The sequence below is a fragment of the Myripristis murdjan genome, chromosome 19, assembly GCF_902150065.1.
Source record: "Myripristis murdjan chromosome 19, fMyrMur1.1, whole genome shotgun sequence".
NCBI classification, from domain to species: domain Eukaryota; kingdom Metazoa; phylum Chordata; class Actinopteri; order Holocentriformes; family Holocentridae; genus Myripristis; species Myripristis murdjan.
Genome location: NC_043998.1, coordinates 22,555,259 through 22,567,779, shown reverse-complemented (window position 1 = coordinate 22,567,779; position 12,521 = coordinate 22,555,259). Strand labels below are relative to the sequence as shown.

Here is a 12,521-nt window from a genome sequence, read left to right as displayed (position 1 = left end):
TTCTGTCGCACTCGAGCAGCATTTATGGAAATTTTTATTAGGCTTTTCAAATCAGGACTGGAAATTTCAATGTGATGGTTACCGGAGAGGCTTGCTGACTGCGGGTGCAGCTGCAGAAAACAATGCGAGTCGACATCGCCGGTCATTTTTCCTGAAACGCTGAACTTGTTTCAACCTCAAGCTTGTGGCTGAGCTTTCTGGGCATCTTTCAGCCAGTTTCCCACAGGATTGCACACACACACACACACACACACACACACAAATAGTGACAGCTGAGGGAAAAAAAGGTGTTTGTGAGCGCAGTTTATGGTTCACTTGAGAAAATTTTAAACGTGAATCTCTTCATCCTGCTTCTTCTCAGGCGCTCCTGGGTGTTTCCCAGTGGAGCGGCGAGCAAAAAGAGAATTACCACCAGGGATTGATTTTTTGTTTTTTGTTTTGCTTTTGCTTTTGTTTTGATACCAAAAGTAACTTTTTTTGCATTGTGGCACCTTTCTTGCTCAGTGCTGTGGTGTTTCTACATCCCAGAGATCACCTGTCAATCAAACGATGTGGGCGGGACTTTGATTTTCTGTTGATGGAGTTTGAGTTTGTCTTCTCTTTGCTTATTCAGCTACGGTGGCTATTAGTGCTCATGTTAAGTACCCGGTTCTTCTTCTTCTGTTTATTCCAAACAAACCGGAAAGATTTACCTCCAACCAAGTGTTTAGAAAAGAAAATGTGGAATAAAAGTTTTCCTGAACTGGATGTAGCTTGAATCACTGCAGTGTTGCAACAATCCGTGCTAGAAAGCAGGATAATGGAGATTTATTTTATACAAAAATGCCACGGATTATCACTTTAAAGTAACACTGCAAACAAGCTACGTGTTTAAAGTCTGCAGAGGAAAGACAATCGAGCCTCGGCGGCTATTAATGTCACCTCCATCGCCAAGGTCTGAGATGCAAGACTTAACAGAGTCATTACCTCGAAATCTGGCAAGAGAGGAGAGAATGGATCGATAGGGAAGAGACAGGGAGGAAGAGAGGAAGAGGAAGGAAAAGAGAGAAAGACGGAAGGACAAAAGAAGAAGAAGAAAGTTAGGATTCTTCGCCAAAAACAACAACAACAACAGCTGAAGGAGGCTGGGCTTCTGGACAGCAAGACGGGATTTACAGCTCTGACAAACAATGTATGGTGTGTATGTCTGCGTGTCCATCTGTGTCCGTGTGTGTGTGTGTGTGTGTGTGTGTGTGTGTGTTTAGGATGCATGGTGGCGCAGATGTCAAATAGTGGAACAACACAACGCCTGAGTCACATAAGATGCCAAGGCATGACACACACAGGTCATGACGCAGCAATCCATATATACCCTTGTACTCATTCACCCACCTCACACTCACACACACACACACACACACACACACACATATATATAATTTTCTTCAAGTTCTGCAAAGCCTCCAGAACATATCCGTACTATCCGTCCTTGCTATGAATGTGTGTATTCATGTATAAAAAAACATCAGTCAATCCACTGTTATTGGAAGTTCTTCACTGTCAAATATCAATATTGGTACCAACTGTAAAAATTCAGTATGAAATGGGCTCTGGTGCATGCATTTTAGTAAAGTGTGGGAATCAGCTGTAAATTTTTTCCACAATTTACAAAATTGTACGCACAAAAAAATGAAAATGAGGGTGCAAATAAACGAAAATGAGTGAATGAGATGGTTTTTTTGCACAAATTACGACATTGTGCGGACAAGAAAATGAAAGTAAGGGTGCAAATGAACCAAAACGAGGGCAGGAGGTGAATTTTGTGTGCACACACAATACAATGTCATCATCTCATATCCTGAATGTGGTAAATCCTGACTTTCTTCTGTATTTTATGCAATAGCCATTGATGCACTGCATCTGACGATCACCTGTCTTTACACATTTTGAAAAAACAAAGGAAATGTTTGAGTAAAATGGATAGCATGAGTGATGATAGATGAATTTTTAGACTCTTTCTATTATCCAGGCCCAAGGAAAAGCACCAACACTTGTTCTCGAATACATTTCCCTCATTCTGGATGTCTCTACTCCCTTCAACTGGCTCCTGCTGTCTGTCAGGACGTGCTGTCCCAGCCTGTCTACAGCCTAAGAAAAAAGAAAAAAAACAATCCCAGGGCAGTCCATTTCTCTCTCAAAGCAGCATAAAGGAAAGGACAATCTACTCTGTCCTCCTCTGCCTCCCTCCATCACTCCCTCCATCTCCGCTCAGTGCTCCCACAGGGTCTTTTTCTCAGGGACAGATATGACTGTTCGGCGGAACCTGTCCAATTTCAGAGCCAAATGGAGGAGCGGTCGCCCCGTTCGGCCCTGCCAGCTCTCAGCACTGTCACAGTGACGAGTGACGAAGCCTGTGGTCTGCAATCAGCGCCGGACAAAACTGTTTGGTAACATTCGGCTCGACTTCCAGTGGCAGCAATCACAGAAGTGGCAGCAATAAACACCCCCTGACTTCTCTGTGACTTTCCAAGACTGCAAAGTTGTATTTCCATGATCAGCTTTACATAAATGCACTTCTGCTGACCAAATCATTAAATACGCCTCAGATTCAGAGGCCTTATTGAAGTTTCACTGCAACACAATCCAATTTTGGTAAAGGAGAAAAAACATCTGCCAGTGGGATTACATAATCTCACTCGTCTCCAAGGCTAATCAACTTGTTTCATTTTTCTTGATCCTAGTGTGCTGATCTGCCTTATTTCAATAGATTTCTATATTTGTTCCCAGAAGACTTCCTGAAACAAGTGAATGGCAGATTTTTGTACTAGTACTTGTTTTAAGATATTCCATATTTTCAAGGCAGTGTATAAAAATAAATGATTTGTAAAGATGGAGATTTTTTTTTTTTTTGCGGTGTTATTGCTCTGTGCTACTGATCTGCAGCAGAAGTGAACACAACATGATGGAAAATAAATGCTGCATTTGGTGAATAACAGGTTACTGATTTTTCAAATTGAGAAAAAAACAAAACAAAACACAATATTCCCTGATTTGTCTCATGAATTTGGGACGATATTCCCCAACTTTTCAGAAACTTGACGACCCTGATACGTGCATTATGAAATCAAGCTTTAACACTTCTCAAATAACTGGACCAGTCTTGCAACCTCTGATGCCTGAAAAAACACGCAAGCAAAACCTGATTTAGTCCAAAACAAATCTTCAGGGGAAGGAGCCAAAGTGCAAACATGCAAAGCAGGACTACAGCAGCCTCATCTGCTCTGACAGCAGCACATTCAGCTACTTTGAACCGCTTTGAGTGCCAAGAGGCAAAGAAAACCCTGTATGGGATATTGCAATGAACAACATAAAACTTTAACTTTGCCGGTAAGAAAATGTTCCTTTCAAAAAATGTAGCATCAACAAGAGACAAGTGCAAGAGGAGAAGCTCTGTGTATTTAGATCAATAATTCATAGCGCTCATAGCGAGTGGTTAAATGTATCAAAAATGTATTGCAATAAGATACGCAACACACTCTAGAAAGAAGTGGGACAAATGCCTTCTGACACACACTTGGCAAGCCTGACAGTCCAAAAATAGAGATTTTCAACAACAGGAAGAAGGAATTATCTCACAAACACCTGCAACTGACTGAAATTATTTACTAACTGGGAAAAACTGCACAATAAAGTTGTTTTTTTAACAATATGATGACCCATCTGGATCTCAAGCTGCGGTCTCCTGCTTACGAAGAATCTTAAATATGACACCTTTTCGCCTAAACTGAATAAAAATGCAGCAGGAAAAATGTATTAGTCTGAATGTGGGGCTTTCATCGACTCCAGGCCAAAAACAAAAGCAGTCTAATCTGTTCAGCTGAGAGGCTACACAGGAGGCGTTGGCATCAGTGTTGAACAGAACAGCCTGTAACATCAACAACATGAAGACAAGAGACACTCTGCCTTAATTATGTCTTACATTAAAGAACAGGTGAAGACCAGGATCAGCCATTAAAATTCAGGAAAAACCTGAATTCACTTGCAAGTGCTGGAGACTCGGCATACAAAATAGAGCAAAAACATGAGGGATGCAAAATAGAGAAAAAAACATGAAGGATGCAAAATAGAGCAAAAAACATGAAGGGTGCAATATAGAGAAAAAACATGAGGGATGCAAAATAGAACAAAAAACATGAAGGATGCAAAATAGAGCAAAAACATGAGGGGTGCAATATAGAGAAAAAAACATGAAGGATGCAAAATAGAGCAAAAAACATGAAGGGTGCAAAATAGAGCAAAAATATGAAGGATGCAAAATAGAGCAAAAAACATGAAGGATGCAAAATAGAGCAAAAACATGAAGGATGCAAAATAGAGCAAAAAACATGAAGGATGCAAAATAGAGCAAAAATATGAAGGATGCAAAATAGAGCAAAAAACATGAAGGATGCAAAATAGAGCAAAAACATGAAGGATGCAAAATAGAGCAAAAAACATGAAGGATGCAAAATAGAGCAAAAACATGAGGGATGCAAAATAGAGCAAAAAACATGAAGGATGCAAAATAGAGCAAAAACATGAAGGATGCAAAATAGAGCAAAAAACATGAAGGATGCAAAATAGAGCAAAAACATGAGGGATGCAAAACAGACAGGAAAACATGAGGGAGGCAAAATCGAATAAAAAAAATGAGAGATGCAAAATGGCCTATCCTATTTTTCCTGTTTACACAACAAGAAATATAATCGTAGTAATCTGCAGATGAAGTTGTTATGTTGATTAAAGGTTTAAAAAAGGTCTAATGGGTAATATGGTATATGGGTATATGGGTTTAAAAATGGCAGTTTAGTGTAAACGCCTTCATCTTCTAAATAAATGACAAAAAGCAAGAGGCATTATCTTATCGAAATATGAACCTCTCCATTGCATGTGCTTGATATTAACCGCGGTACATTTAAAAAAAAAACTTGGGTTGTATGAGCGCTAAAGCATCGACACCACGTTGGAATGACGTCTCTACTGTCTTTATGTATAGTTCGTCTGCAGTGTCAGAACATAACTGACGAAAACAGATGCATCTCTTCTTGCTTATTTTCCCATTCATACAATAAAATGAATGCTAGTGTGAGCCATAAAGAAATGGATCTGGCCCATTTACTGCGATTTACCCACATTTAAGACCGCAACAGACCATTTTGCAAGTCGTGGTGATTCTGCTTCTGCACCTAAAAAAGTCCTCAACATTCAGAAACCACAAAACTAATAACTGGCTGTGGAAGGCAAAACGTTTCCCTGAGGACTTATTTCCCAGGCGGAGGAGGAGGGAAACATGACTTTATTTCGGTGATGAAATAGCAGTGTGAAGACAATTTGAAGTCTCTGAAAGTTGATTTTCATATCGTAGTGAATGGTAATAGTAGTAGTATCGTAATGAATGGACATCAGTGGTCAGAAAAAATGATATGGCAGTTCTAAAATACATTTTGCAGCGATCCATTTTGCAGAGCTGGAGAGCAGAAGTCTGAAATGCCAAGGGTTTTGCAGGGATTTGTAGCTTTTACACTGTGTCTGTGCTGGCATAAGTTCAAATTAAAACAGAAAAATGACATTTATAGTAAGATTGCATTAAGATATATCATCCAGGAGTCAACAAATCTCTAGAAAAGTAAGTTTCAAAAGACGTGAACGGCGATAGTGGGGAGTTGCATGTGCACTTTCCTGCTCTGTTGGTTTTACAGGAAGCGCTCGCTCAGTGGCTGAAGCCAAAGAGCTGCAGTGTAGCTGTAACATAATTTTGCTGACCGCCTGGAAACAGCGGCGATAGTAAACGGGCTTCTCAGAAATACAGCGGAGGGGCATATTAGATGAGTCTTAATTCATTGGAACCTACCGGAGTATTAGCCCAGCCTAGGATGTAATTGAAATGCTGCAGAGGCTGAGATTGGGCTAATTGAGGCGGGGGCTGATGGAGATTAGCCATATCTTATTTGCCATTCTCTTTCTCGGGGAAGTTTAGAGCGTCTCTTATCGTTTGGTATTAGTTTTATCGCTTCACTTATCTGAGCCGCTTCCGCTTCGGGTCATGGAGCCACTTAATTGTTCTATTTTCTAATTTTGAGTCAGATAGCAGCTTTTTTCTTTTTTCTTTTTCTTTTTTTTTTTTTTCGGAGGTGTATTTTTGAACACAGAGTAATACCTCCTGACACACGTAAAAGGCTAAGAATCCCTCGAGAGCGAGTCTTGATCTCCAAAACTTTATTAAATAATAACGTGAAACCTGGAAGTGTCATGTGTTGTTTTTCCTCCAGAGAAAACTCAACCTGCCACAACAGAGACTCCAAAAAACCCTCACATCTCTCTTTAATGCTTTCAAGTGGTGACAGCAAAGCACCCTCTGTGTTCGTGTGCGTGCGTGTGTGTGCGTGTGTGTATGTGTGTGTGTTGCGGTTGAAAGGCATGTTTTCTCACCCCAGCAGCGAAACCCAAACTTCCATCTAAGATGCGTTTCTGAGAGGGGAAAAAGAGAGAAAATCACTCAAACCAACGGCGTCAAACCTTGACAAAATAACATACAACCTTGTGTAATCCCTTTGAATATTGTTGATTTAACAACTAAAACATGTAGCAGAAAAAAAAAGCATAGGATAAAAAGCAATTTAAAGAAAGCAATTTAAAGAAAAGTATTTTAATCCTCTAGCAAAATGATTTGGTCCACACGGGGCTTTCAAATGATGTGCTGAATAACCTACAACTTGTAAGAAGATATTATTCAAACTCCATTACAGGAGGATACGTTTCATCAAACACACTTATCATTTCCTCCATTGTAAAATGCATTTTCACTCCTGATTTTTCCATTTTTGGCTGTAATGGAGCAAAGTAAGCCATTACTGTATTACTGAATCCCATCATCCCTTTACATTAAGTGAACTAACAGATAAGCCACAACCGGTGCTGCTTCCTGTCGCCTCTTTAATCCCTTTATTGGCATAAAAAAAAAATCCCTTGTCTCTCCTGCTGCCTTCGAGTGATGCTGGAAATATCAGACTTGCAGAACAGGGTGCGTTCACAAGCCGATAAGGCGGTGAATGTAACTTGAAAAAGTCAGAGTTTAATATGGTAAGCTCCATCTTTATTAACCCGCTTCGGCTCTCTCTGCCGAACCTACGGATGGGTTTGTCGGTGCAAATCCCTGCTGCCGTGTTCAGACCCACAGAAATCTATTTTACATTTTTGTGGAGACGCCATAGTCTCCAAAGACACCTACAATGTCCTGCTGAACTACAGAGAAATTATAATAAAATGTAGATATTTTCTGCTCGATGTAACAGCGCACCAATAAAACAACATAAGTGTGATGCAGCTTCACCCATGTGCAACCAGCAGATGAAGAATAGTGTATATGGACCAAAAAAAAGAAAATATGTGTAATTTCAAAGCTATTTAAAAGCTAAACTTATGGGAAAATTAGAGTTCAAGAGGTTAAAAACGTTAATTAGTGTCAGATTACTTCGGCTGGGCTGAGCTTTTCCATGTGGACTTTGCTTTTCCTCGAACAACCCCAATTATCGTCGACGTTACTCCCACTTTTGAAGCAGTTGCCGCTGACTCGAGCGTAATTAAGGTATTTCAGCCCCTGAATTTAAGTCTAAATCACCAGAGCGTGGTGGGACTGTGTGTGTGTGTGTGCCTGTGTGTGTGTGTGTGTGTGTGTGTGTCGGGTCTGCACAGTACCTGTCGGCTGGAGAAGACGAAGACGAGGGCGGCTCCAGCAGCGGTCAGGCCCCAGGTGAACAGAGTCCCCAGTAGGGCCTGAGTCACGGGGCTATAGTCGACTAACATGGTGCCCGACCTGGAGAAACACACACACACACACACACACACACACACACACACACACACACAGAGTTATGTAACGTCACATTTATTTTATACTGGAAGACAAGCGTAACAGAACACCACCCTGTTGCTGTAATCTGGGCGTGTTCACCATGCCAGCGGAAACACCAGAACTGCACATTTCCTCAGTGTAAAGCTTAAATTATATCCATTAATTGATCAAAAAACCAAAATTAATCAACTTTAACTAATAATTCCAGTCATACATCACATATAAATGCTATGATTTGGATGCTATGATTGCGTTCCTTTTCTGCGTTCATTAGAAAATCAATAATTTGGGTGTTTTTTCATGGCAATTTCAAGATCTGCTCTCAGTATTTTGTCTGCTGGTGTATTTTCTTTTACAATATGACTGTATTGTTTTGGTAATTTGCTCACTGGGTCGGCACCTGTTGCACATCTGTCTGGCCAGGTGGGGATCTACTCTCTCTGCGCTCCTTCTCAAGGTTTTTACTATTTTTCCTTATTTCATCTGTGTGTTTTTTTTTTTTTTTAAAGAGATTTAAGGGAAGTAAGGTGGTGTCATCCTATTTTTCTTTGCTGTAAACTTGTGAGTCTGTAAAGCCCCCAAACATTCACACTAAACATTTTGGGATCTAAATGAACTTGAATCACCAAATAATAGAATCAATAGATTAAGGGACCAAATAAAATAATCATTTCTTGTAGTGCTGGGCGATATGACCAAAAATTTATATCACGGTATAAATTGCATCCCTCACGGTAACGGTATATATCACGGTATAAATGTTGTAGTGTAAAACTTATCATGGAAGTGTTTCTAAATGGTTTTTTTAGACCCTTTGCAAGGCTAAATTGTTTTAAAAACAGTAACAACAAAAAAAGCAAAAATATAATGTAATTTTTTGAGCATTTATTGTGCAAAAGAACAAGAGAGGTACAGATTTAGAAGTAGAAGAATAATAAAGTGAATATTGTAAAGAGTTCTCTTGTGCAAAAAGTGTCACAGAACATTTGGTTTAATATTTAAAATTAGCTGCAAACATAAACACTGAACTTTGGTTCCTCTAGTCCAAAGTGCAAAATTTTGGACTAGAGGACTTTGGGGGGTTGCGGCGGATCTTTTGTAGCACAGAGGAGATATGTTGCTCAAACACTCGGTATGTAGTGTTAGTGTATGTTTATGAGTTGTAGAACATAATAAATTATCTTGAAGGAGTAGATGTTTACCAGTAAGCTTGACTCCAATAATTTAACAATATCTTAAATTATTATTTGTTTTAAAAATGTAAATTACTTATCAAACAGACCTAACAATTCAGCTACCAATGAATGAACAGTAGTATGCATGTGATAACATAGATTGAATATGAAAAATAAGCCGAAGTGATACCTCTTCTCTGAATAGACAAGCTAAGCCAGTGTGCTGCTGTAAGCCAGTGAAAATAGAGCGGAGTGGTGTAGAGCATAAATCTCTACCATGGCTCAATTTATATCGTTTCTACCGTCATACCGTGTATACCGCGCAGCACTAGTTTCTTGCAGTCAATCCCAAAAAGAAATATCAAAAAATGCAAAGAAAAATTATAAGATTGCCACAAACAGCGTAATTCAAACATCTGCAGCTGCACTGGAAGACCACAGCCTCATTATGTGTCTCTTTCTGACTAAAAAACAACCACTTGAAAACACAACTAACTGTAATGAACACACTAAAAACAAAAAATCTAAGCGATAATGAGGCAGGGTTAAAATTTAGGTGTGTGTGTGTGTGTGTGTGTGTGTGTGGCCTATAGTATTAGCATACCTCAGCTGGTGTTTCAAATGACATGTTAGTGAGCAGATAATGACATTTTTCAGTTTTGGGTGGAGTGTTCATTTAATTTGTGCGCAAGACATCCGAGACAGTGGAAATTACAGTGTTCACTCACTGGGCATTGTCTTGGCTGTAATTCCTCTCAAGAGTTAATAGAATCTCCAATTTTGTATTTCGCGAGAGTCAAAATCTGCCTGATTAAGAAAATAATTTCGTCACAGAAGGAAACACAGCTGGAAACATGAGGCTGGTCTCAAAATGAAGCTAAAAGAGAAAAGATGAGACCTTTCATCTGCCAGAACTTGTTTTAACCAGCAGCCTGTCCCACATGGTGATACGAGCCTTTAAAGTTTCTCCACAATGCACTTTTCCAGTTTTCTCTGATGAATTATGAGAAAACACGCGACACCTGCAGGACACCAAGGCTTGTTTCTGTCTCACTGAGTCACCGACATGAAACTGCTCCAGTTCTGCTGCTGAAACTTTCATTTTCCCCCCAACATATTGATGCTCAAAGTTGGTTACAGAAAAAAACAAAAAAAAAAAAACAGATTTTGTCTTAGGATTTTGATGCCTGGGATGAATGTAAAACTGACCTGGCTGCAGTTTTGAACAGAGCTCAGGTTTGTTTTTCAGCGCTGAAAGTTTCATGTGGCGATCTCTGTTAGGAATGAAGTGATGGGGGCTTAAAATACGATAGAAAAAAACAATGTGAACAATAAAAAAGCACTAAATTTGGTCCTACTTGTATGAATTTTGAGGCGCTGGAACTCAGAAAATATTCATAGCATGAATGCAAACTTTTGCACGGCTTCACCGAATATGCAAAAAATCAGCTGATTCTGAGGTGGGAGGGGCTCAGGTGGGGTTTTTTTCTGAACTGCCTGATTTGATGTGGAATGACCCTCAAAATGGAGGAAAAAGGAGAACAGGATGCAGGGTTTACTCAGACTAAGCCACTTTGAACAAACATGTGCTTTTAATCCCCCACATCTCCATTCTCATGCACGCCCGGTGTGTTTGTTTCCACACACAAACAGAGCGAGCGAGGAATCCTGTTTGCTCAGGAACTTGATATTCAGGGAGTTTCTTCTCCTTCTTGTTCGTCCGCAGCCTCTTAGTTTGCACATAATAATAATGGCCATGATATATTTATGCTAAAGACCGACATTTTCATGTTCCACGTAAAGCAAATAAAACATCTGTGTTGCAAATATCGGGATTCGCCACTTGTCAGGAGCATTTCTGTGTGCAATCTGTACATTCACCTGCCAAATGACATTTTGATATTCATGCATCTACAGCTCAGGCCTGTGTGCTGTGAATATTTTAGGATGTGAGCACGCAGAAACCCCTGCAATTTAGCTTTAATAGCTTTAAAACGACAACTGACATTTTCACACACTCACACACACGTTAAATGAGATGTATGCACCGTGAACGCTGGCCTTCATCAAACGCAACCTGTGGAAGCCACTTTAATGCCAATTTAAGCACTTATTTGACATTTTCGTGAATGAAATACGTTTGCATGACTTATCAAAAGGAAGCTGCCTAACATCTTCACACCCACATGCATTACACAACAGTATGAGGTTGGAATTATTGCACAATTAAGCTGTGAAAGATAAATTACAGATGAATAGGTTTTATTTATGGGACTGTCAGACACTAGGGGTGAACATGCCCAACATGGTCTCATGATATTAAAGACAAAGAAAGATACAGAAGATACTTTAATGTAAATTTAACTGGCTACTGTCATTTTGAGCGCCATTTAAATGAAATGCGTTGCAAATATTAAGATTAATTACCAATTTCAGCTGGAAAACCTGCTTTAATGTAGTTAATGTTAATATAGCACAGTGTCATACGTCTGGACTTCATTACTACACACACACACGCACGCAAACGCGCACACACACACATTACACAGGTAACTGACGTCAAATGACCCAACGTCCGGCTAAGTTGCACGTACAAAAAGGCTGTCACTCGCCTTTAAATGCAAATAAACGCTGTCATACGTCGCTAAAACACCGTTTTGTAACATTATGAATAAAACGCACAGGTTCGGCTGAGTTTATGTTTGTCCAAAGTGTTTTTTTTAATCAGTAAATGAGCTCAGTGCTGTCAGGTTTACTTACAGCTGCCACAGGCACCTCGACTCCTCTGTATTTACTTCCTACTTCCCTGTACACGTGTCTATGACAGCCGGAGCCCCGCCCCTCCTCGTAGCCGATTGGTCGGCGTCTTATTACGTAAAACACAGGTTGTCATCCTTAATCCTGTCGGGATTAATTGATTGTTCACGCGTTTGTCACTGTTTCACGGCACTAATGGAGCGCAAAACAGTCAAGCCTAAAAAAAATAAAAATAAATAATAATAATAATAATAATCATTAAAAAAAAGTAGTGAGAGCCTGAGGAATACTGAATTGTGTCATTTCAAGGCTGTTAAAGCGGTAGAAATTACAGACCAGCCCTAATGCATTTCCACTGTAACTTCCACCTTTTCTGAAGGTGATGTAATAGAACAAAATCACCTTATTGGAATTAAAAAAAAATATATATATATAAATAATGATAATAATAATAAAATGTGTCTCAGTGAGGTTAATACCAGGTTATTGTAATATCCTGGATTAGAATCTGGCCTCTTTTTTCCTGTCGCCCATGTATTTATTTCCATATTACTTAACTTGACTGCAATATATGTAGATAGATACACAGAAATATAGAGATGTATGATATTTCTACATATGTTTCCACTAACAGTTCAATAAACCCACGGTTCGGTTTGTGTTGCGGTTTTTCGGTCATGATTTCGGTTTCAGTTTGGTTTGTTTTGTGCATTAGGGAC

At 39.5% G+C, this 12,521-nt stretch overlaps 1 protein-coding gene across 2 annotated transcripts in view; it reads right to left on the bottom strand.

Annotated features, from left to right (window-relative positions):
* slc39a11 (solute carrier family 39, member 11) overlaps positions 1-11,862 on the bottom strand; it is a 152,483-nt gene extending 140,621 nt beyond the window's left edge. For both annotated transcript variants that reach the window (XM_030077541.1, XM_030077542.1), the window contains exons 1-3: positions 11,806-11,862; positions 7,714-7,831; positions 6,448-6,486 (exon numbers count right to left, since the gene is read on the bottom strand). In XM_030077541.1, coding sequence (XP_029933401.1) covers positions 6,448-6,486; positions 7,714-7,821 — 147 coding nt within the window. In that variant the 5' untranslated portion in view covers positions 7,822-7,831; positions 11,806-11,862. The remainder of the gene's footprint in view (positions 1-6,447; positions 6,487-7,713; positions 7,832-11,805) is intronic.
* Positions 11,863-12,521: the final 659 nt, after the last annotated feature.